The 23,267-nt window shown below is 47.7% G+C and overlaps 1 protein-coding gene across 1 annotated transcript; it reads left to right on the top strand.

The window, feature by feature from the left end:
• Window positions 1-140: 140 nt before the first annotated feature.
• On the top strand, window positions 141-20,143 carry CFAP45 (cilia and flagella associated protein 45). Its single transcript, XM_079725395.1, has 10 exons — window positions 141-214; window positions 2,069-2,213; window positions 2,548-2,718; window positions 4,459-4,637; window positions 6,959-7,088; window positions 10,668-10,814; window positions 13,500-13,613; window positions 14,201-14,394; window positions 19,345-19,569; window positions 19,948-20,143. The coding sequence occupies exons 1-10, from the start codon at window positions 198-200 to the stop codon at window positions 20,024-20,026; spliced, it is 1,401 nt and encodes a 466-aa protein (XP_079581521.1). The 5' UTR covers window positions 141-197; the 3' UTR covers window positions 20,027-20,143.
• The last annotated feature ends 3,124 nt before the right edge of the window (window positions 20,144-23,267 follow it).

Here is a 23,267-nt window from a genome sequence, read left to right as displayed (position 1 = left end):
AGGCTGCACTTGAAGTTAGGGCTGACCAGCAGGAAGTGTGGTGACCAGCTTTTAAGCTGTCCTTCCTGACATCACAGCCTCTGACCCAGAGCGACAGCCCCATCGTGCTGCTCCGAGATAAGCATGTCATTCGGAAAACGCTCACTGCCCTGGGCTTGGACCACAAGCCAGAGACCTTCCAGCTCATCACCCGGGACATGGTCCGGGAGCTCAAGTGAGTACCTAGCACACAGAGCCTTTCCGCTGAGGACCTCTGCGTAGAGATGGGGAAACCCACCTTGTCTCATTCTGTGATTGCAGACCCCACCTCTTTCCTATTCATTTCCCCCCTTTTGTTTCTTTGTTCTCCTTTTTTCCCCATTTTGGTTTCTTTTGTTTCTCCCCACCTTGTATCTGTTACTGCCATTGCCCTTAATTCCCAGCTTCTTTCTCTTCCCTTTCTTCTGGCTGCTGTGGGTCCTAGGGGCTGGTAGAGGGGAGGTGCTTAGGGGTCCTCTCTGAGCCCCCATTAGTGCACTTTCCCATTGGTAAAGGGAAATGTCCAGATGAGTCACTTCCTTTTGGCTGCATCAAGAATAGGAAGCAAAGGGAAACTGACCAGATGCCTAATTAGTCCCTTGGCTTCTTCCCAGGCTCTGAGGCCAGAAGAGGAAATTCCCAAGGGCTCTTGGGTTCCTTTGGGATTAACTCAGCATGGCTTCCTGACTGGAGCAGCTCCCTTGCTTGGGCCCCTCCTGTGGGGTTTAGGCCCAGCTCAGCCATTTGAAATGAGCCAACACCATCACTCAGTGGTTTAACTCTTGTGCTAGTGCTTCATTCTCCAAACCGTTCTTCCTACTCCGGCTCCACTCACTAAAAACTTGAATTCCCAGAAAATGCAGCCTGTGTCACAAGCTGGGGAGGCACGACTGGGACACAGCTCCAGGAGTACTGTCTGGTCAGCTCTGGCATCAAATGGCCAGATGTGGTAGCAGCCCTGCAGATACTCCTGGGGCCCAAGAAATGTCTCCTTCTTGGACTGGTCCAGTCCTAAAAAACAAGTTGGAGGTGAAGTTGCTGGTGACTTGTCAGGGCTGCTGAGAGCAGCGTGAGATGCTGTCTCAGATTTAGATCATTTTTTGTTATTCCAGATCCCAGATGTTTGGGGCCACGCCACCCAGTGAACCACAAGATCTTGGCTAAGCCTCAAGTCCACTCGCTCATTCGTCCACATCCTGGACACCTCCCCTGCACCAGTTTTATTGGAGGAAGCTTAACTTCCTGCCTCCTAACCATGTACCTGTTAAATCATCTCACCCAGAAACACCTTTATCCCCACCCCTCTGCTCCATCTTTAACGTGTGTCATTTGTTTGTAATCATTACAATTATCTATTGGGTTGTTGAATGTGTTGGGCGGCTAGAAAGGTCTATAGACATGTCTCTGACTATTGTTGATCAGAGAGTTTAATTAATATTTAGGGTTCAAAGCTCCTCTCTGGGCTGGATGCACAGGGATGTTTTTGTTTCTCACTGGCATCCACTTCATCCTTGTCTGGCATCCCCTTGCTCTTTTCATGTCATCCTTGAGGAATCATCTATTTTAAAAGTTCAATTCAACAACTTTATTATGAGTCCTCACTCTGTGCCCAGCACTGTGCCAGACACTGGGCTGCCTGTGGGGTTAAGACAGAGTCTGTATCCTGGAGGAGCCTGTGATCCAGCAAGGGAAACAGAAGTTGCCCACAACACTGGCAGATAGAGCAGAGGGAAGGAGGTGGTGTATGTATGTATACATGGGGGAGGGTCATACACGGCGGCGCAGAGAAGGTAGCATATGAACTGGACCTTTTAGAAAAAGTCCTTAAACTGTCCCTTCTTTAGCCCGTGACGCTACTCCACCCTTGCCTGGGACCACTTTTCCCCAGGGGACCCGTTGCACAGTTGGCTGTCTCTCCTACCCTTGCCCGAGTCCCTGCAGGCGGGTGGGCAGTGATGAGGGGTGGGGAAGAGAGCCGAGCAGCCTGCAGTGTGGTGCTGAGAGCTTGCCCTCCCCTCCCCTCCCTAATTTTGTTCAATCCTTGTGTCAGCATCCCCACCAAGGACCCCTTCGGGGAGTCCCTTATCATGAGCCCTGAGGAGTTTGAGCGGATCAAATGGGCATCCCACGTCCTGACTAGAGAAGAACTCAAGACCAGGGAGCAGGCCTTCAAGAAGGAGAAGGAAGCCATTGTGGTAGCTACCCCCGTCCCCCATCTATGCAGAGGGGGGTTGAAGAGAAGGGCTGGGGAGAGGCTGGCTTCCCACGAGACTGGGAGCTCTAGTTAGGGGACCATGAAATGGGGCGTGAACGTGCTAAAGAGGACATGTTGTAGAATTAAGAGTGGGCGTGGGAGGAACCGCAGGGCAGCGGGAAGGGCGAGGAAGCCAGGCTGAGAAACCCCTGGGCTCTGACAGTGCCGTGGGGTGAGGCGAAACTCATCTGGGGTCAACCGGGGCAGCCAGGCTAGTGCCCAGGGCACAGAGCACAGGCAGCAACCCCCCACTAATCCCGACGTGGCTCCCACAGGACGCAGTGACCACACGCAAGAAGATCATGAAACAGAAGGAAATGGTTAGGAGGAACAGCAAGAAGCTCAACAATCTGGAGGAGGTGGACAAGGACAGGGCCCAGAACCTCCTTCAGAGAGCCAGGCAGCTGCAGATGGAGCAGGTGGAGGAGCTGAAGGACATGAGCAAGGTGAGCTCTCCATTCTCCCTACCCCCTCTTATCTCTCTTTCTCTCTCTTTTTTTGTTTTTTTAAATTTAATTTTATTTATTTATTTTTGGCTGCGTTGGGTCTTTGTTGCTGTGTGCGGGCTTTTCTCTAGTTGTGGTGCGCAGGCTTCTCATTGCGGTGTCTCCTCTTGTTGCAGAACATGGGCTCTAGGCGCCCAGGCTTCAGCAGTTGTGGCTCACGGGCTCTGGAGTGCAGGCTCAGTAGCTGTGGTGCACGGGCTTAGTTGCTCCGCGGTATGTGGGATCTTCCCAGACCAGGGCTCGAACCTGTGTCCCCTGCATTGGCAGGCAGATTCTTAACCACTGCACCACCAGGGAAGCCCCTCTCTCTCTCTCTTTTTTTTTTTTTCCTTTGGCCGTGCCACACAGCTTGCGAGATCTTATTTCCCTGACCAGGGATCAAATCCATGCCCCCTGCAGTGCAAGCACAGAGTCTTAACCACTGGACTGCCAGGGAAGTCCTCCCTTCTCTTATCTCTTATTCACACACCTGACAGCATGGGCTCCAGCTGGAGACAGGGTGCAGGGGTGAAAGGTCAGGGTCTGGCCTTGGCAGGGGAACGGGGTGGAGAGCTGCACTTGCCACATGCCTGCTGTGTGACCTTTGGCAAGTCACTTTCCCTCCCTGAGCCTCACTTTCTTCATTTGTAAAATGAGGGTGGTGAAACTACTTAGCAGAATTATCGGCAGGATTAAATATGCTAATATATGGGAGAGGCTTTGCGAACTGTGGGTTGATAAATGCATGTGAGGATGTTACTTGTATCTTATCCTGCTAGTTCAGTTCTGGCCACATATGGTGGTCCCAGGCAATTGGGTTCTTTTTGTCATTTTCAAAGCACTTGCCTTAGCTGAGAGCATAAAGAAGACTAGAGGCTCATTTGGAATTCTATTGTGTAACTCAATTGCATGTGGTTCACTTCCTGGCCAAATGAAAAATGCTGACTCCCCAACCCCTTCATCTACAGTTTCTTTCTGTCTCTCAGGTAAATCTTCTCTACTTCCTTTTATTTTCCAAAGCTTTTACTCCATAGTTCTTATTGATGGCTCATGGTTTTTCATTCCCTTATGTGTCATGTTGGGCTCTTCTAGTTTAAAAATCTAGTGGCTTGGCCTCTGCAAGAATGTTTGTTTCCCCAAAGTGTAGAACAGCGGGTCTTCACTTGGGGTTCATGGGTCTCTAAGGGGGACCATGAACTTCTGAAGTTTTATGGAAATTTTGTGTGTACAGATGCAAATGAATTTTATGGAGGAGAAAGCCCATAGCTTTCATCATATTCCCAAAGCGTGATCCATGACCCCTCAAACACTAAGATCCAATACCCTGAAAGACGCTATTGCTTTTTTTTTTTTTTTTTTTGTGATACGCGGGCCTCTCACTGTCGTGGCCTCTCCCGTTGCAGAGCACAGGCTCTGGACACGCAGGCTCAGCGGCCATGGCTCACGGGCCCAGCCACTTCGCGGCATGTGGGATCTTCCCAGACCGGGGCAGGAACCCGTGTCCCCTGCATTGGCAGGCAGACTCTCAACCACTGCACCACCAGGGAAGCCCCGACGCTATTGCTTTTCTGGGCTTGTGTGCACACTCAATAGGATTCTGCTCCCATTTCTCCCCGCTCCAACTTCCACATCCCTGTGATGCAATCCCCCCCACATCCTTACTCCCAGGCCTAGTACCACAACTTTATTTCCACTCCCCAGATCATCCTCAATGCTAAGTGCCATGCCATCCGGGATGCCCAAATTCTGGAGAAGCAGCTGATCCAAAAAGAACTGGATGCAGAGGAGAAGCGGTTGGATCAGATGATGGAGGTGGAGCGGCAGAAATCCATTCAGAGGCAGGAGGAGCTGCACAGAAAGAGGCGGGAAGAGAGAATCCGGTAAAGAGATGGCTTTGGCACCTCCCTCTCTAAGTCATTTCCATGTGTCTTTAGGTCCATATAGCCTTGCAAAGGGGGAAGACGCGAGAAATTGTCATTATCCTCCTCTGTTATTATCTCAAAACCTTTATGGAGTGATTCAGAGAACCACAGAACTTCTTAAAGCTTATTTCCAAGATCACAACAGGTGCTTCATAATCTGGCCCCAATTCAGCCTCATTTTGCACCATTTCCTGCCATCCATTCTATGAGGCTTTCCTTCATTTCCCCCAACATGCCAGGTCTTGACAAAAGCTCATGACTTTTGTTGTTCCCTCTCTTTTGAATACCCTTTTCTTTCCTTTCCCCCCGAAAAACTTGCTCTCTTCCTTTAGTATGTAACTTTGCTGTCTCCTCCTCTGAGAAACCTCCCTCACTTCACCTGGCAGGCTTTAGGGCCCCCTTCTCTGGGTCCCGCCACACCCTGTTTATACTCTGGCACACCCCTCCTTGCACTGTGGCTCCCTGACCCTCATCAGGCTATTTGCTCACTGAGGGCAGGGTCCCTGTCTTATTCATTTCTGTAGCTTTTGGGCCTACCAGAGTGCTTGGACTGTAGTAGGTGCTTAATACATGTTAGAATGAGTAAATTCAGTCCCCTTCATTTTGCAGGAAAGGACAAGTCCCAACGCTGGTAAACTATAGAATCATAGTATCCTGGATTTAGAACGCCAACCATATAATTCAAGAATTACCTCTATAAATAGTCCTTGTAAAAAAAAATAGTCATTGCACCACACTGAGTAGCAGTTCTTTCTCCCCATCTGTATTCTGTTCTCATGTACCATTCATCTTTGTACTTCTAGTAGGTACCTGGTTCACTATAGCAGGCTCCCAATAAAAGTTTATTTCATGGCCAAGTGGCTCTTCATTGTTTGCATAAACAGTTTCAATGAAAGGAAAATCCCTGCCTTATCAGCAGCTCTAATGATTTGACCTGGTCCTTATATTGAGTCTAAACCTGCTTCCATGTAACTCTTTTACTCATTGCTCTAGTGTATTTCATCTAGAGTCATGAAGCCATTCAAGATCTCTATCTGAATGTCAATCTCATACTCCTTCCTGGAGATTCTTATCCTAATCTGTGTCTTCTCCCACTCTCTCAGCCTTTAGTCATATAGCATGGGGCCTGGATGCTTCCAAATTTATTGACATCCCAATAACACATAGGGAGTCCCTGGCAACACTGATTGTAGAATCTGGTTTCTCTGCTTTCCATTGTTGAGCCAGGGCACTGCTGAGTGGAGAGACTTCCTCAGACTCAGCCCTGTCCACCCGCAGCTGACGGTCTTAAAATATACGATTGGGTATAAGAAGGACACTTAGCAAACTAGGCATGGGAGATGGAGTGGGAAGACGAGATACACTGGGTGATAGCAGATGCACCAGAGACAGGAGAAGTCATGGGCTTTTTTTTTTTTTGCGGTACGCGGGCCTCTCACTGTTGTGGCCTCTCCTGTTGCAGAGCACAGGCTCAGCTGCCATGGCTCATGGGCCCAGCCACTCTGCAGCATGTGGGATCCTCCCGGACTGGGGCACGAACCCATGTCCCCTGCATCGGCAGGTGGACTCTCAACCACTGCGCCACCAGGGAAGCCCAGTCATGGGCTTTTTAACTCTGGGAAGCTCTGTGAATCCAGCTTGAGAAGGTCACTCCCTCTGATTACTCTGGGAAGGCTTGGGAGGTGGTAGGATTTCAGAAGCTCTTACACACTGAAAGGGAGAGGGTGTATTACAATGTGGGTGCCTCTTGGGCAAACAAATGAAGTGAGGGAATATCAAGAAGGGTGAGGGGCTTCCCTGGCGGTGCAATGGTTAAGAATCCTCCTGACAATGCAGGGGACACGGGTTTGAGCCCTGGTCCGGGAAGATCCCACATGCCGTGGAGCAACTAAGCCCACGAGCCACAACTACTGAGCCCGTGAGCCACAACTACTGAAGCCCACGTGCCTAGAGCCCGTGCTCTGCAACAAGAGAAAAGTACAATCTATGAAAGAAAAAAAATCAATAAAGTGGACTGCATGAAATTAAAAAAAGAAAAAAAAAGAAAGAAAAAGAAGGGTGAGCCCCAGAACCAGGAGTTCAGAAGGGAGAGGACCAACCTGCCAGGACCCTCTGGGGAAGGACTTTGGTCTGGGTTCATGAAGCATAGCCATGTTTAGGGGGCACTTGTCACATTGTTCCTATGATGCCTCCCGTCTTGGGGGTTATTTGGGTGGAGGTGAGAACAGAGAGACACAGACCCTTGGTTTCTAAGACACCGTGGCACTGTTTCTTCCCAGAGGAAGAAGGCACATTGTGGAACAGATGGAAAAGAAGCAGGAGGAGCGATCGCTGCTTGCCGAGCAGCAGGAACAGGATAAGGAGCAGATGCGCGCATATATGGAGCAGCTCCAAGAGGAGGATCTAAGGGTAACAGGGCTGCCCAGATAATGCCAACTTCCACCGGCAACAGCAAAAAAGCCCTCCAACACTGTGGGGTTTGAGCGTGTGGGCTGATGTTCCGTCAGGCACATGCTCATTTCACATCATTGTCACCATCAACTTTTTATTGCCATATGAAACTTGTTTGGCTGTGGAGTCACGCTGGGGGAGGAGCAGTGATTTGGATACCGTCCCTGCCTTACTGGGACTTGGGGTCCAGAACTGACATATCTGTGTGAATGGACACATGAAGGAAAGATATGGCTACATGCTTTGTACAAACAAACATAGGGATGTTTTGTTGTCTTCCCTCAATTATCTAGGGATATTATAGACTTTGTAGGTGAACAGTAGCAGTGTCTTAGGTCTAGACTCCCTGCTGTTGCCTCATCCAAAGTACACTGCATCCCAGTGTCATTAATTGTGTTGAGGAGTCACACCCTTTTTTTCTGTTAGCGTAAATATAATTAGTAAGCATATCCATTGCAAAAGAAATGATGACACACCTGTTCAGACCAGGTAGACTCGAACAAATCTTCTTCTATTGACCTTATCTGATCTGTTGCAATATACAAACGTCCCTGGCACTGTGAGGTACATGGCATGCATTTGGGGCATTTATTCTTTTTTCCCCTCAATTTTTCACTTTTAAAAAATTTTATACACACAGACAAGTTGAAAGAACTGTATCACACCCATCAATGCTTCACCTAGATTCAGTGGTTGTTAATCTGCCTGAGTTGCTTGTCTCTTTTAGATGTATATACATATTTTGATATTGCTAAACTATTTGAAAGTAAGTTGCCAACATCTTGACAATTTGCTGCTGAATGCTTCAGCCTGTATCTCTGAAGAAGGACATTTGCTTACAAGTCAACAACACCATTATCAACAAAATTAGAATCCAATGATTCTATAATATCGTTTAATATTTACTCTACACTCAAATTTTCTCAGTTGTTACAAAAATATATTTTCAGTTATTTTCTTTCATTCAAACCAGGATTCAGTCAAGGTTCACACATTGCATTCACTAAGTCTTTTTAGTCTATTTTGATCTAGAAGAGTTCCCTCACTCATTCATTCATTCATTCATTCATTCATTTTTATAGCACTGATATTTTGAAGCATCCAGGACATTTGACTTGAAGAATGTCCCACATTCTAATTTGTCTGATTATTTCCTCATGGTGCCATTTAACTTGTGGAACACATATTCTTTTATTGTTCTCCTCCTTCCCCATGTTTATGGGTGATTGAGTTGTCATCTCCCAGTGAATCTGATGGTGAGGAGTGACAGGGGGCCCTGAAGGATCTCATGGGGGGGCCTTATAATTATGAGGGCTTCTTGAGCACTTGCAGTATGAGGATCTGTGTGAGGGGTGGGAGGCTGATCACCAGATGGTCAGGGAAGATGAGGGGCAGGCAGCCTTGTGAACTGCTTGAGAAGGGGAGCAACAAGGCTATTAAGACAGACAAGACCTGGCCAAGCTCCTGGCTCAGGAGAGAGAGGGAAAGGGACAGGAAGGACAGTTCTGGGGTAGATATGCAGGAGACTGGAAAATCCACCTTGATTGTGGGGAATGGACATTGCTGGGTTCATTGAGAAAGTTCCAGGTGTCACTGAGTCAGCACAATTACTCCAGTGTTACATCATTGTCCTTTTCCTGTCCTCCTAGGCACTCCCTAAGTCTCCAGGCAGTATCATTGGGCAGAGATAGAAACCTCTGCCTCCCCAGCCTAGAACTGGGTCATCTCACAGTGATGCAAGGGCAGCTTTCCCCACCTTGCTAGCAAGATGGAGAGAATGAAGGGAGTTTATCTGGGGTTGCTTTATGATGGCTTCAAAGATGAGAAACAGGGGAAGTCCTGGTTTCTTGGAAATGAAATGAACCCACAAAAACAACAAACCAAAAAAGTAAATAAATAGGCAAAGAAGTAAGTAAATATATGATTATATGTATGTCATAGATCAGAAGTCAGCAGCTTTTCTAGCTTTGAGGGTCAGTGGGATTAAATACTGGCTGGGGTACCAATGGCATGCGCAAAACTGATGGGAAGAAGGTAGGAAGGAAAGGAAGAAAGGGAAAAGGGGAAAGAAGAGTGTGGGAGTTGGAGTGTGAAGAGGGGAACTGTGGCGTGAGCAAGGAGGCAGGTGCCCGGAGAGTGAGAGGATGCTGGCGGCCCTGACACAGGCACCACGTGGACCTGGGGGGAGGCACACAGCACTGTGCTGGTTTGGTTCAGGAGGCTTCCTGGAGGAAAGAGCCCTGCACTGGGCAGTGAGCCAAGCTGGGGGAGGGTCAGCAGTGTTGCCTGGGATGCGTCAGGGCAGAAGCTGGGCTGAGGAGGAGCTGGGAGGCCAGGTAGGGGTTAGTCTTTGAAGAAATGGAAGGAGCTGGGAGCAGTGTGGGAGGTGGGGTGAGTTGATGGGTAGGGGAGTTTGAAGCAAGGAGTCCAAGTTTGAGACGATAGGCCACTGCCCAAGGTCCCAGTGCCCCTCCACATTGGGACCTGAGGATGTGCTCAGAAGTGGTCTGATCACTGGGAGCTTTCAAAGGCTCAGGCTCATTCCTTAGAAGGGATCTTGTCACTCAGGGTGGTTGGGATTCTGGTGTCCATCACTCATTGTTTTTCTCTCTGAGGTTTTTTCTCTTTCTCACTTGCCACTCACCTCGGCCCCCTCTTCCCTGCCTCATTAGTGAGTATTTGCTGTTTCCCTCTCAGTATTGGGAAAGAGAATAAGTGTTACACATGGTTCCTGTCCTCTGGCTGGGACAGAATGAACACACAGGAAGCGAATGGGATCCTCACGGCAGCATATGATCAAGTCCGAGGAGGTGTGGCACCATGTTAAGTGCAAAGGAAATTCAGAAATGCAGAGAGAATGAAAACTTGGGGCAATCAAGTAAGAGCTCCAGAGAAGATTGGAACTTTAGTTTAGACAGACCAGGTTCCAAAATTCTGGCTCTGGAGTTCATTAGCTGTATGGCCCTGGGCAAGTTGCTTAAACTCTGAGCCTCAGTTTTTCCACCTGTACAAGAAAGATAACAAGGACTACCTTTCAGGGTTTTGGGGGGTACATTTAGGTGCTAGAGGTAGGTTATATAAAGTGTCTTATGAATAAAAAGTACTCAATTAGTGCAATACTCTATTTTATCTATTTTCATCATCACTATTGAACAGAGACCAAAGGTTTGGGTTTGAATAGGGGAAGGAAATTGAAGGCAGGAGGAAAGCATAATGAACAAAGGATAGGATTTTGCCTGACATGGGGGAGACACTGAGTAGAATTTTAGGAGCCTCCACTTCCTGAGAGTTCATAGAGATCAACAGTGTCAGGGGCTGCCGCAAAGTCAAGGTGGATGAAGACTGCAAAGGGCCATTTGGCTAGAAGAGGTCATTGATGACCCTTGAAAAAACAGCTTTAATCAAGGGCAGTAACTGGAGCTAGACTTCAGAGTGTGCATCTCTCTCCCTGCCTCCATCTGTGTCTCTCTGTCCTAATAGGCCAGTATCTTTTGATCTTTCCCCTTCTACTCTGAGGCTCTCTCCCTTCGGTGGCAGGACTTGGAACGAAGACACCAGCAAAAGCTGAAGATGCAGGCTGAGATCAAACGCATCAATGATGAAAACCAGAGGCAGAAAGCAGAGCTGCTTGCTCAGGAGAAGCTGGCAGACCAGATGGTGATGGAATTTACCAAGAAGAAGATGGTAGGGATCTGCTTACTGATGCCTGGGACTTCTGAGCAGGAATGGAGTGTCTGTCTCAGGGAGATGCAGGCATGAGAACTAAGCTAACTCAACAGAAGATAGTTATGTCATCATCCTAAAATTCATGTCCTTAGTTCAAGGGCCTGGCTTCTTTTTCTCTTCAACTTGGCCAGTCCCCTTGTTCATTACCAGAGAGTAGCCTGGAAAGGACACCCCAATTAGGGTGTTATTGTCCTTGTTAACACCTTTGATTAGTAGTTGGGGTGAGGGTCAGGTGCAGACAGGGAAGAAAATTAAAACTATTGGTGAAAGTAAAGTTTTCGTGGATTCCTCATGGCCTGGATAATTATATCTTCAGTAATCAATCATGAGTCAGCTGCCCCATAAATTTCTCGTGAAAATTCCTATATTGGGTATCCATCCTATACTGGAGGCTAGGCTCAGAAAATAGAGCCTTCAACCACCACCCCCTGTAGTACTTATAAGAACAAATGCACCATGGAACAGGGAGCAATACCCTCGAACAGTTATAGGGAGATGCAGCTCATGAATGTGTGGACTCATTCTGGGACAAGAATGAGTAATGGCATGATTGGGGTCTGTGAGGAATGGAGGACAAAAGAAAGCTTTTAGACATGGTTTGGATGGAGTGAACATGGATTTCTGTAAGAAGAGAAGGAAAGACTTGAGGTGGCAGGAAAGTTATTCAACTCCTCATGCGTGAGTCCTGCCTTCCCTGCTAGCTTTGAGGTTCCATGACAATTCCATACTTCTCTATGGTAGGGTTTCTTAATTATGGGCAGGGGGAGGGTGTGGGTGCAATTGGAAAAGGCATATTTGATATACCTCTATACTGCAAATGCAAACGATAGAAAATGAAGCTCAGCAAAGCTCATTTATTGGCTTTGGCTTCCTTACTGGATGCCAGAGATATGCAGGCAACAGAGTGAGAACGCGAGACTGGGGACATGGGGGTTCCAGCATACTAATGATCACACAACTGCCATTAATCAAGCACTTAGTCTGTACACAGGCTCTGTGCTAAGGGCTTTGTGTGTGGTCTTATCTAGTCATTACAACAACCTTGTGAACCTAGTCATTGACTGATTGAAAAGATCCTGAATGCTTCAGTGTGTGTCCACTATCAGACAGGCTGAAGGTACCTAGAGTAATGTTATGTACAACATATGGAACTCAGCAACTGTTTCCCTGAATGGGCGAAGGTGGTGATAATAAGCCAATCACGTGTTGGAATTGGTGAACAGTTTCACTGGCTGCAGCAGAGAGTCTCTGGTGATTGTGATGGGAAATGAGGTAGTGAGATGATGGAGAGCTGAGAGCAGTTGTTGGGAATGCCTTGGACCTTGAGCAGAGCTGGAAGTGTGGAATGATGAGGAATTGCCATTGATTTCTGAGCAGGAGAGGAATATGTCTTGTCTTCATACATGAAAATGTCATTGGCAGGAGGAGCTGGGAAAGGCAGGAAACTGGCAAAGGGATCGGGCACTTGGGCATGCCCACAGCCCACCAGAAGTATCCAAGTATATCACAAGCCCTTCCCTGACCTCACAGTGGTCTCTGCTCTTACAGCCGGGGCTGCCGCTTTAGAGCTAAAGGCAGAGATTGGTGGTGGAAGCCTCCAGAGTTCCCTGCCCTGCCATCTAGGGCAATGTGGAGCAGAGAAACCAGCTTGACACACAGCCAGCTGTGCACAGCTCACAAGCTGACAACTCATTGGGTGCACAGAAGTCTGGAAAGGTGGAATGAGGTTAAGGAACATTCTTTGAGGGATGATCACATTTCCACCCAACCTAAGCCATTATTAGTCTTATGACTACCCAAGAATTGTAGTTGGGAAGCTGTGTATGGAAAGTTTTTAGGGATATGTCTGCTCATTCAGAGAAGTGGCAAAGGGAGCTAATTTTGGTAGTTCATTCCTTAGATATCTTCTAACCACTGGGAGGCTGCACATCGCACGGTTGGCCATTTGCCCAAAAGGACTAATGAGATAACTTCCACCTCCTGTACTTTACATGACAGGCAGGAAGCCACAGTTGTTATCTCTAGAAACTTGGCCCAGCAGCCTTGCAACTTGGAAATTGTGAAGTAGCAGACAGAGCATGAAGGCTGGGCTCACCTGCATTTGAATCCGTTTGGTAGTTTACTAGCTGTGCCATCTTGGACAGGACCCTTGAATTCTATGAACATCAGTTTCTTTATAATATCAATCTAATGAGATGTTGTGAGGACCATCTGGGATATTACAGGAGAAGGCATTTTTTTTTTTTTTTTTTGCGGTACACGGGCCTCTCACTGTTGTGGCCTCTCCCGTTGCGGAGCACAGGCTCCGGATGCACAGGCTCAGCAGCCATGGCTCACGGGCCCAGCCGCTCCGCGGCATGTGGGATCCTCCCGGACCGGGGCATGAACCCGTGTCCCCTACATCGGCAGGCAGACTCTCAGCCACTGCGCCACCAGGGAAGCTCAGGAGAAGGCATTTTGTAAGCAACGAAGCATCTTACAAATGCCGATTAGTTTCATGTCAATGCATTGCTAGTCATTTTGCCCTACCTTAAAAGGAGTCAGGAAGGGGTAGGGGGAATATTGAATAGACAAGGGGCTCAGTTTCTCTCTGCAAGCCTGGGGCAATGGGAGCCATGCTGTGAGGCCTTTTCTTCCTGGCAGGCTCGAGAAGCAGAATTTGAGGCTGAGCAGGAGAGAATCCGGAGGGAGAAAGAGAAGGAGATCGCCCGCCTGAGGGCAATGCAGGAGAAGGCCCAGGATTACCAGGCAGAGCAGGTACCTATTCAGTCTCAGCTTCTCTCGGCCTCTCCCATCCCCTTAACTATTCCTTTGACAGCCTGTAGAATGGTCTCAAGGCTGAGGGTATAGAAGAGAGGATGCAAGTTATCTTCAGTAGCTGGAGGGCGGAGGGATGGGCCTGCTTCCAAGCCTATGGTGGCAAGGACCGAGAAGTGTATTACGTGCTTAAGGTCCAAGAGAAAGATTTTGGCTGCCACATAAGGAACTTTCAACCTTAACTAACCATTGAAATGTGTCACCAGAGGAAACTGTGCCATCTCCATCAGTAGCAGTTATTAAAATTAGAAGCAATCGCAGGACAGCCGGGAGGTGTTTCAGGTATAGGGAAAGCACTGGGATGAGCTGGGGGTGGGGGAAGGACAAGATGACCCCTCAGGGTATCTTCTGACCTGAAAGTTCTATGACAGGATTCCCTTTATTCTTTCCTAGCATAACCCTGCTGCTAGAGAAATTCGGGGGGCTTCTCAAAGTAAGCTGGGGCAGAGTCCGAAGTAGGTGTCTTCCTAAAGGGACCTGAGGGTATTTCGCATCCTCACTGGTCTCCCCACCCTCTCCTTTCCCAGGATGCCTTGCGGGCCAAACGCAACCAGGAGGCTGCCGACAGAGAGTGGCGCAGAAAGGAAAAGGAAAACGCACGGAAGAAGATGGAAACTGAGGCCAAACTGCGGAAAAGTCAGCTAGAACAGGTGGCTTTCAAGGAGCACGCTCTGGCCGTTCAGGTGCAACGGGACCGGGATGAGTTCGAGAGAATTCTTCGGTAGGAGGAGCTGGAAACCTCAGCTTCCCTTCCTGGTACTGTGGCAGGGATGGTCCGTACTGGGTGGAAAGGCCGTTTCTGGCATGTCCATGGACAGATGTGCATCCACCTTGACTAGGTTGGTGGGGTCATTCTAACTAGATGGATAATTGAAATATTTCAAAGACACTTGAGCCAAGAATTTTATTAAAGAATTGGAAAATAGCACCTGGAAGTGATTAAGGAATTGGGGATTATAGGGATTATTTCCCCGGGAGCGTTAAAAGTGTAAGTAAAGGTATAAATCTGATCCCTTCTGCCCTCCCCACCTCCATGTCCCTCGACAAATTTGGGCTGAAACTGCAGCAGGGGAGGTTGAAGAGAGAGGGAGAGAAGAACTCACACACTCAGGGTTGCGAGTCATCAGAGCAGGGCTTTGAAGGAGGTCTTTTGACAAATATGTACTAAGCACGTAAAGTCAAGGCTCTGTGTTGGATGCTATGGGAGATATAAGAGATGAATAAAACACCATTCTTGCCCATTCATCTAAGAAGGATGTTAGAGACTCATATTTGGATGGACTTCACCTGTATTTCTCCATCTTTCTGGCCTTGTCAGCTCTTTGTCCTTTTATTTTTGTTCTCTAAGTTGGCTTAGTTATAATTCCAACACATAAGTGGAAGTCAAGTGTTCCCATCTCTCACTGTCTGTCTCCCTTCTCCTACACCAAAGCAGTGAGCAGTCTCAGTAGTTCTACTTTCTACCAGTTAGATCTGCCACCACCTGACCTGGCCCCTGGGACGTTCTACTGGCTCTAAGTGTTCTGGCCTAACTGGGAAAGACTCTCTTCTTGCTCTGGTCCAGACTCTATAACATCAAAAAAAATTTTAAAGGAAACAAACAAGGGAATTCCCAGGCTGTCCAGTGGTTAGGACTCGGCACTTTCACTGCCAGGCCCATTTTTGATCCCTGGTTGGGGAACTAAGATCCTGCATGCTGTGCAGTGCAGCCATTAAAAAGTAATAAAAATAAAATAAAATAAAATAAAATAGGAAATAAACCAAACAAAATTTTAATTAGGGTGGAGGGCTACAAAAATTACAGAAGTTATGCTCAGATAAGTAGAGATTGAGTGATGCAGCCTATCTTTCTTTTTTTTTTTTTTTTTTTTTTGCGTCTTTTTGTTTTTGAATTTTATTTAAGTTATTTTTTTATACAGCAAGTTCTTATTAGTTATCCATTTTAAACATATTAGTGTATATATGTCAATCCCAATCTCCCTATTCATCACATCACCACCCCACCCCTCTGCCACTTTCCCCCTTGGTATCCATACGTTTGTTCTCTACATCTGTGTCTCAATTTCTGCCCTGCAAATTAGTTCATCTGTACCATTTTTCTAGGTTCCACATATATGCATTAATATACAATACTTGTTTTTCTCTTTCGGACTTACTTCACTCTGTATGACAGTCTCTAGATCTATCCACGTCCCTACAAATGACCCAAGTTCGTTCCTTTTTATGGCTGAGTAATATCCATTGTATATATGTACCACATTTTCAGTATCCATTCATCTGTCGATGGACATGTAGGGTGCTTCCATGACCTGGCTATTGGAAATAGTGCTGCAATGAACATTGGGGTACATGTGTCTTTTTGAATTATGGTTTCCCCTGGGTATATGCCCAGTAGTGGGATTGCTAGGTCATATGGTAATTCTATTTTTAGTTCTTTAAGGAACCTCCATACTGTTCTCCATAGTGGCTGTATCAATTTACATTCCCACCAACAGTGCAAGAGGGTTCACTTTTCTCCACACCCTCTCCAGCATTTGTTGTTTGTAGATTTTCTGATGATGCCCATTCTAACTGGTGTGAGGTGATACCTCATTGTAGTTTTGATTTGCATTTCTCTAATAATTAGTGATGTTGAGCAGCTTTTCATGGGCCTCTTGGCCATCTGTATGTCTTCTTTAGAGAAATGTCTGTTTACGTCTTCTGCCCAGTTTTGGATTGGGTTTTTTTTTTTTTTTTTTTAAATATTGAGCTGCATGAGCTGTTTATATATTTTGGAGACTAATCCTTTGTCCGTTGATTTGTTTGCAAATATTTTCTCCCATTCTGAGGGCTGTCTTTTCATCTTGTTTGTAGTTTCCTTTGCTGTGCAAAAACTTTTAAGTTTCATTAGGTCCCATTTGTTTATTTTTTTTTTATTTCCATTGCTCTAGGAGGTGGATCAAAAAAGATCTTGCTGTGATTTATGTCAAAGAGGGTTCTTCCTATGTTTTCCTCTAAGAGTTTTATAGTGTCCAGTCTTACATTTAGGTCTCTAATCCATTTTGAGTTTATTTTTGTGTATAGTGTTAAGGAGTGTTCTAATTTCATTCTTTTCCATGTAGCTGTCCAGTTTTCCCAGCACCAATTATTGAAGAGACTGTCTTTTCTCCATTGTATATCCTTGCCTCCTTTGTCATAGATTAGTTGACCATAGGTGCACAGGTTTATCTCTGGGCTTTCTATCCTGTTCCATTGATCTATATTTCTGTTTTTGTGCCAGTACCATATTGTCTTGATTACTGTAGCTTTGTAGTATAATCTGAAGTCAGGGAGTCTGATTCCTCCAACTGTGTTTTTTTCCCTCAAGACCACTTTGGCTATTCGGGGTCTTTTGTGTCTCTGTATAAATTTTAAGATTTTTTATTCTAGTTCTGTAAAAAAAATGCCATTGGTAATTTGATAGGGATTGCATTGAAACTGTAGATTGCTTTGGGTAGTATAGTCATTTTCACAATATTGATTCTTCCAATACAAGAACATGGTATATCTCTCCATCTGTCTGTAACATCTTTAATTTCTTTCATCAGTGTCTTATAATTTTCTGCATACAGGTCTTTTGTCTCCTTAGGTAGGTTTATTCCTAGATATTTTATTCTTTTTGTTGCAGTGGTAAATGGGAATGTTTCCTTAATTTCTCTTTCAGATTTTTCATCATTAGTGTATAGGAATGCAAGAGATTTCTGTGCATTAATTTTGTATCCTGCAACTTCACCAAATTCATTCATTAGCTCTAGAAGTTTTCTAGTGGCATCTTTAGGATTCTCTATGTATAGTATCATGTCATCTGCAAACAGTGACAGTTTTACTTCTTCTTTTCCAATTTGAATTCCTTTTATTTCTTCTTCTCTGATTGCCATGGCTAGGACTTCCAAAACTATGTTGAATAATAGCGGCAAGAGTGGACATCCTTGTCTTGTTCCTGATCTTAGTGGAAATGGTTTCAGTTTTTCACCATTGAGAACGATGTTGCCAGCCCTAGCTTTAAGTTCAATTTCATCTTTTTCTAGGTTAGCATCTGGACCTAGGGTCTCCAGGGCCATGTGACCACCACGATGGGCATCTCCAAGTGCTAGGAGTGTCTCTTCCATGGCCAGCATTCCAACTTTTCCTACTTCAAGAGCATGGCCTCCTCTATGGCCTGTATATGGGCTTCCTGCTTCTGGACAGAGTGATGCCTTTAACTGTCAGCCTGTTGACTAAGCAGAAATAGCTGAACTTCCCTACCCAATGGTTCTTAGAAATGCCTGGCAGCTTTCAAAGAGTACTGGTGCCCAGGAGCCAACTCCAGAGATTCTTATTTAACTGGTCTGGGGTGAGGCCCAGGCATCAGTAGTTTTGAGAGCCCCAAGATGATTGTAATGCAGCCAGCCTCCAGGATCCCTGCCCCAGCCCTGTGAAATGACCAGGCCCTTCCCCGTTTAGATTTCCAATTGCCTGCCACCCCAGGAGCTCTCTAATGACACATACAGTTTCCCCATTTCCACCCTGTTTCACATAATGTGAAGCAATAGAAAACTGCTCTCTATATAGGAAAATAATGACAAGGCAAGGAGGAGAATCTTTCTGCTTTCATAGATGTGTCCGAGCAGTGGGGATTTGGTGTATAAGTACAGAGGGGCAAGGAAGTCAGCAGTTTTCTTCTGATAAACCTGAAAGGTATAGAATTTTAGGAGGTGTCTACATGGTGTAAAAGAGTTGCTGAGCACTGAGAGGACATGCCATGCATGGTGGAGCTTGGAAGATAGCTAGAGGGAAATGAGTCTGTGAAGTGGTGCTTTTGGTTGGGGTATGAGTGACCTCAGCTGAGAGGTCCTGGCCTAAGGTGATTTTACATTTAGTTTTTATTTTTGATTACATTAAGGAAGAAAGAAGGAGTTAGCTCAGGATGGCCTATGACTGCATTTCCTCTGAGATGTGAATACATTTCATTTGAGTTTTTTTTCTGGGAACATCTGGTCTACATTAGCCATTTTCCTTCTGATGTCAGGCTTCATGAAGTTTTCTTGCGGAAGAGGCTCCTGAGAGTAGTAAGAAAAATCAGAGATAACAGGCTAAGTTCCTTCTTCTTCCAGCAACTAAGAAGAGCCAGCATTGCAGAGTTTACAACTTCTTTGAACTTCCTAAACATCCTCTTTGTTGGTTTTGTTAATATCATTATTATTGTTAGTGGAAAGGAAGGAAGAGAGAGAGAGAAAGAAAGCTATCTCAGAACAAGCTGGAGAGGAGTTAGGCATCGTTATAGGAGAGAAGAGTAGGAACAATAGCTTCCAGTGGGTGACATCCTGGGTGTAGGGCCAGCTACAAAATTTTCAGGGCTCAGTGAAAAATGAGAACGTGGAGCCCTTTGTTCAACAATTAAGAATTTCAGAACAGTGACAGCAGAGCCTTAGCTCTGGGCCCAAGTGTTGAGCCCTTTTAACATGCCCATGGCATAGAGTCACATGCCATGAACCCGGGCCTGGCTGGGATCAGCCTTTGGGGCTGATCTCTGAGCCACAGAAGAGGAGGGCCTGAGTGTGGAGGGCCTTGTTCTCTGCAGCGTGTCCCCTGGAGGAGCCTGCCCAGCAGCCCCAGAGACTTCCCTGGGCTGGGACAACTCAACTTAGCCCATTCGAACGTGTCCCTCCTCTAGGGCTCAGAGAGAGCAGATTGAAAAGCAGCAGCTGGAGGAGAAGAAAAAGGCCATGGGACGTTTACAGTATGCCAATGAGCTCCGGCGCCAGGTGCGGGAGAACCAGCAGAAGCAGGTGCAGGACCGGATCGCCACCTTCGAGGAGGGCCGGCGCCTCAAAGAGGAGGCCCAGAAGTGGCGTGAGCGCATTGAAGACATCAAGAAGAAAAAGATAGAGGAGCTGAGGTGTGCTGGAATCCCTTCCTGCCCAGCTCCTCTCCTCTTCCCCAGGGAGGTGGGCTGGGAAGTGTGGGATTAGGGGAATGAAGGGATGGTGACAGGGATGCAGGGAGGGCCTTCCTCCTGACTCCAGGCCCACATGGGCTGTGGCCCTCTGAAGGGGGCTCCTGGAGAAAGTTCTGGGATGGGGTCTTCCTGGCTCTCTGGGAACTCCTTGGCAGGATGCTGGAGCCTTGACAGGGATGTGTTTGGGGGATGGATTGGGGGACCAGGATTGGAGTACAGGTCCCTAGATTCTGTAAACACCTGCTTCTGCTGCCTCCTCTTTGGTCTCCTTCTCTGTCCCTACCCATTACACCCCTTACACCTGTGTTTCTCCTGCAGAGCCACCGGCCTTCCTGAGAAGTACTGCACTGAAGCTGAGCGCAAAGCTAACAACCCACCCGTCTCCTCTGTGTACTGAGGGTGCCTCTCTGCCCCTCGGGATGCCTTCAGAGGGCAGCTTCCTCCCAGGCTCTCGGTGTCCATAACTGCAGCTAATCTAGACACTTCTGAGTTACAGATTAAATCTATTCTACTTCTCTAAGGAACAGTCCAGCTTTCTTGCTGTGGGGATGTGGCTGCCACGGGCACTTAACGAGGAGCAGAATAGGTTATGGGAGCCCCAGGTTGTGGGTGGTATGATGCTCAGAGGCAGAGAATGGAAGGATGCTCTCTCATGGTCAGCCCTCCTAAGCCAGATGGTCCCTTTATCCTGGTGTCTCTTGGCTTTTCTGTGACTCTCTGGGATGCTGTCATCATGTCCACTTTCAGCTCAGTCTTATCTCTGTCCTCGTTCCACGCCAAGCTCAGAGGCACTTTAGGTCAAGGAGCTGGAGATGCTCTCTCAGGGTGGGGCTGGAGCAAGGGCTGGGTTGGGCGGTGCTGGGGAAGGAGGCGTCAGAGCTCTTACCAGTTGCGTGCCTGTGACTCAGATAATGAATGTGGAGAGGGTGATGTTTGAACCTGTGGCTCACACTCCTGTCTCAACCCTGTCATGCCAGAGCCCTTTCAATGCCAGGCAGTGTCACGACATAGGCACCCACTCCATCCTCCATCGGGGCATGACCAGGGCCCAACGTCTCAACCTGCCAGGCTGGCACCCTCACCCAAACACAGCCCCCCACCCCACTCAAGTGGCCGGCTCTCCTTAGTCCACCTTTCTCCAACAAGTGAGGCTCTCCAAAGCTTTATCCCCAAAGATAAAATCTGTGTTAGCTTGCCTCGCTTTCCCCCCAAATATTCTTCATTCATTCATTTACTCATCCAAGTACCTCTGAGTGCCTACCATGTGCTAGGTACATTCTAGTGAAGTCAGTTCTCAGTGAATCAGCAGACCTGTTTCCATCTCCACAGAAGCTTCTCATCAGTGTCAGTCAGTCTGCTCTTGCTTCCCACTGCCCCCGTGCTGCTTCCCACAAAATTTCTTGTAGCTTTAGAAGAGTCTCACCCTATTTGGAAGGACCTGGATGATCAGGCTCCCATTTTGGGCTGTGTGCTAACTTTCCAGGATGGAGCCATTTCCCCCATTTTTGTATACCTTTGAGGGGAAAGGACCTCCATCCGGCTCCCATCACTATGGCAGCCTCCTTCCCCCTCGGTTTCATTTCTCAAATCCAGAGCCGAGTCTTGTCTCCTTCAGTGGGCTCTGCACTAAGAGAAAGCAGAGGATAGCTGCTGGGCGCGTCCCCAATGTTTACAATGCCAGGTTACAAGGACCTCCGGCAAGAGTCCTCTTTTCACAGGGCCCAGGGAGAGTGGGCAAGCTGCTTCCTGTGCTTCCTCTGCCTCAGGACAACTGCAGCTTCCCCAGGCACCTTCCTCACCTTCCCCACCACAGAAGTCTGCGGCCCCCTTTTCCCCCAAACCAGGTGGGCAGCCCCACCAGCTGCTAGGGGAAGAGACTTTCTCACTTTCCCTGCTCCATACCCTTAAGTGCATACCTCGTACCTAAAGAAGTTAATCCCTTCCTCCCTAGGGATCTTGGGAAGATGTGGTACCCAGCCTGGGATGGGAGAGAAGACATGGCAATGCCACTGAGGCAGCTGGCATACTTGCTTAGGTTCTCTCTAAGCATTCCTATTGCATGATTAAGAATACCTGCAGGGACCAAGGAGTGAGACTTTACTTGTTTCAGGGGACCCTCTTCCCAGGAAAGCCAGAAAGGACCTCAGGTGCCTGGAGTTTGCCCAGCTTCCTACTGATGTCATCCATCTCAGGGCTGAGAGGAACAAGCTCCCTTGGAGTACAGGCCAAGACGTGGACCTCCCCCCAGCTGCCCCCACCTGCCCTGCTCAGGAACAACCAGCCTCAGACTTGTTGCTAGAGGTTGGACTTTTGGGTGGGCAGTGTTTTCTCCTAGGGATGGATTCAACTTCCCCTCTTAGGGCTCAAGGGTAGAAATAAACTCTGTGCACCCCTCCAAGCTGCTGAATCATCTTCGGGGTATCTAGGAAGCTGCGAGATTCCAAGCTGTAGAGCAGTGTTGGGGAAATCTGGAGATAAGTAAGAAGTGCTGTTTGGTACATTGTCTTTGTTGATGTAAGGATATTAGAAGCTTTCAAAAAATAAAAAAATAAAAAGTGCCCAAGCTACTAACTTTGTCGTATGTGTACCTGATTGACTTCCCAGCTCCCTTCCCAGTTCCTTGGGTCTTTTGGTCCTTTCAATGTCAAACTGGGCTGGTGCAGCCTGGACTATCCAGTGGCTGGGTGCCACCTTGGAGCACTGAGTCAGGTCTGCAGGCAGCAGCCTCCTGGGAACGTATGCCCCAGCTCCTGGCTGGGCTCCATGCTCTCCCTGCCCATGTGTGCCTGTTGCCTGTCACGCTGCACTGGGGCTTGGAGGCGGTCTCAGAACCTTTGCACCTGTTGCAAAAGCAGCACCAGTTGGGCGTGACTCAGCAGCCCACACTGGTGGCCCAGCCAGGCTGTCCCTGACTCAGTGGGGTCCTGGGATGTCCTCCAATACCCCTGAAAGCCTCAGCATCCCTTGTCAATGACTCTGGCCCCCCCACTGGGCATTAACTGGTTTCAGTAAAATCACTCTTATTAAGCTCGAATGAAAGGGGCTCAGGAGATTTCAAAGCCAATCAGGGCTTTTGGGGTGAGGAAGAGTGGCAGCTGTTGAGGTGACAGTGGAGGGGAGACGCTTTAGTCTCAGACAAGAAGTCTGGGTGTTGAGGCCATGGAGCGCCTCACTCTGTTTTCTCATTCATCCAACCCCACTGATGCTTCTGGGGAGCTAGGGGCCTCGGAGAGGACTGCTGGGGAGGGGATGGGTCACTCCAGACCAGAGGTCTCTCTCCAGTTCTAGGCTGCTGCCAAGGTGACCTGCCCCCCTTCCCCTCCCCCTCCCACACTCTGAGAGAGATCCTGGCAAATCACACCAAGGTTACCTGGAAGAAGCTCATGTCCAACATCACAGAAATCTAGAGTCCCAGAAAGGGCTAAGTTATTCTTGATTTGACTGGCTTTAAATAGCTTAGACTTTCCCTCTGCCTTAGCTCCCAAAGCTCCCAGCCTCCCAGCTCTGCGTTCTTCCTGCATTTTCCATGTCCTCTTGGGAGCGAGAGCCCTTTGATGACTTTGAGGCTGGGACAGGAATAGGGTTGAGATTTTGGGTGACTTTCTCAGGAGACTCCTGGAAAGAGGAGTCAAGGGAGT

This window comes from Hyperoodon ampullatus, assembly GCF_949752795.1.
Source record: "Hyperoodon ampullatus genome assembly, chromosome: 2".
Classification (NCBI taxonomy): domain Eukaryota; kingdom Metazoa; phylum Chordata; class Mammalia; order Artiodactyla; family Ziphiidae; genus Hyperoodon; species Hyperoodon ampullatus.
This window is presented reverse-complemented; position numbering and strand designations above follow the sequence as displayed.

Bases quoted from the DNA above. Each gene is read 5' to 3' on its own strand.
- CFAP45 (XM_079725395.1), top strand. The intron at 13,614-14,200 runs GTACCTATTCAG...CTCCTTTCCCAG, and splicing joins AGGATTACCAGGCAGAGCAG to GATGCCTTGCGGGCCAAACG. The intron at 19,570-19,947 runs GTGTGCTGGAAT...TTTCTCCTGCAG, and splicing joins AAAAAGATAGAGGAGCTGAG to AGCCACCGGCCTTCCTGAGA.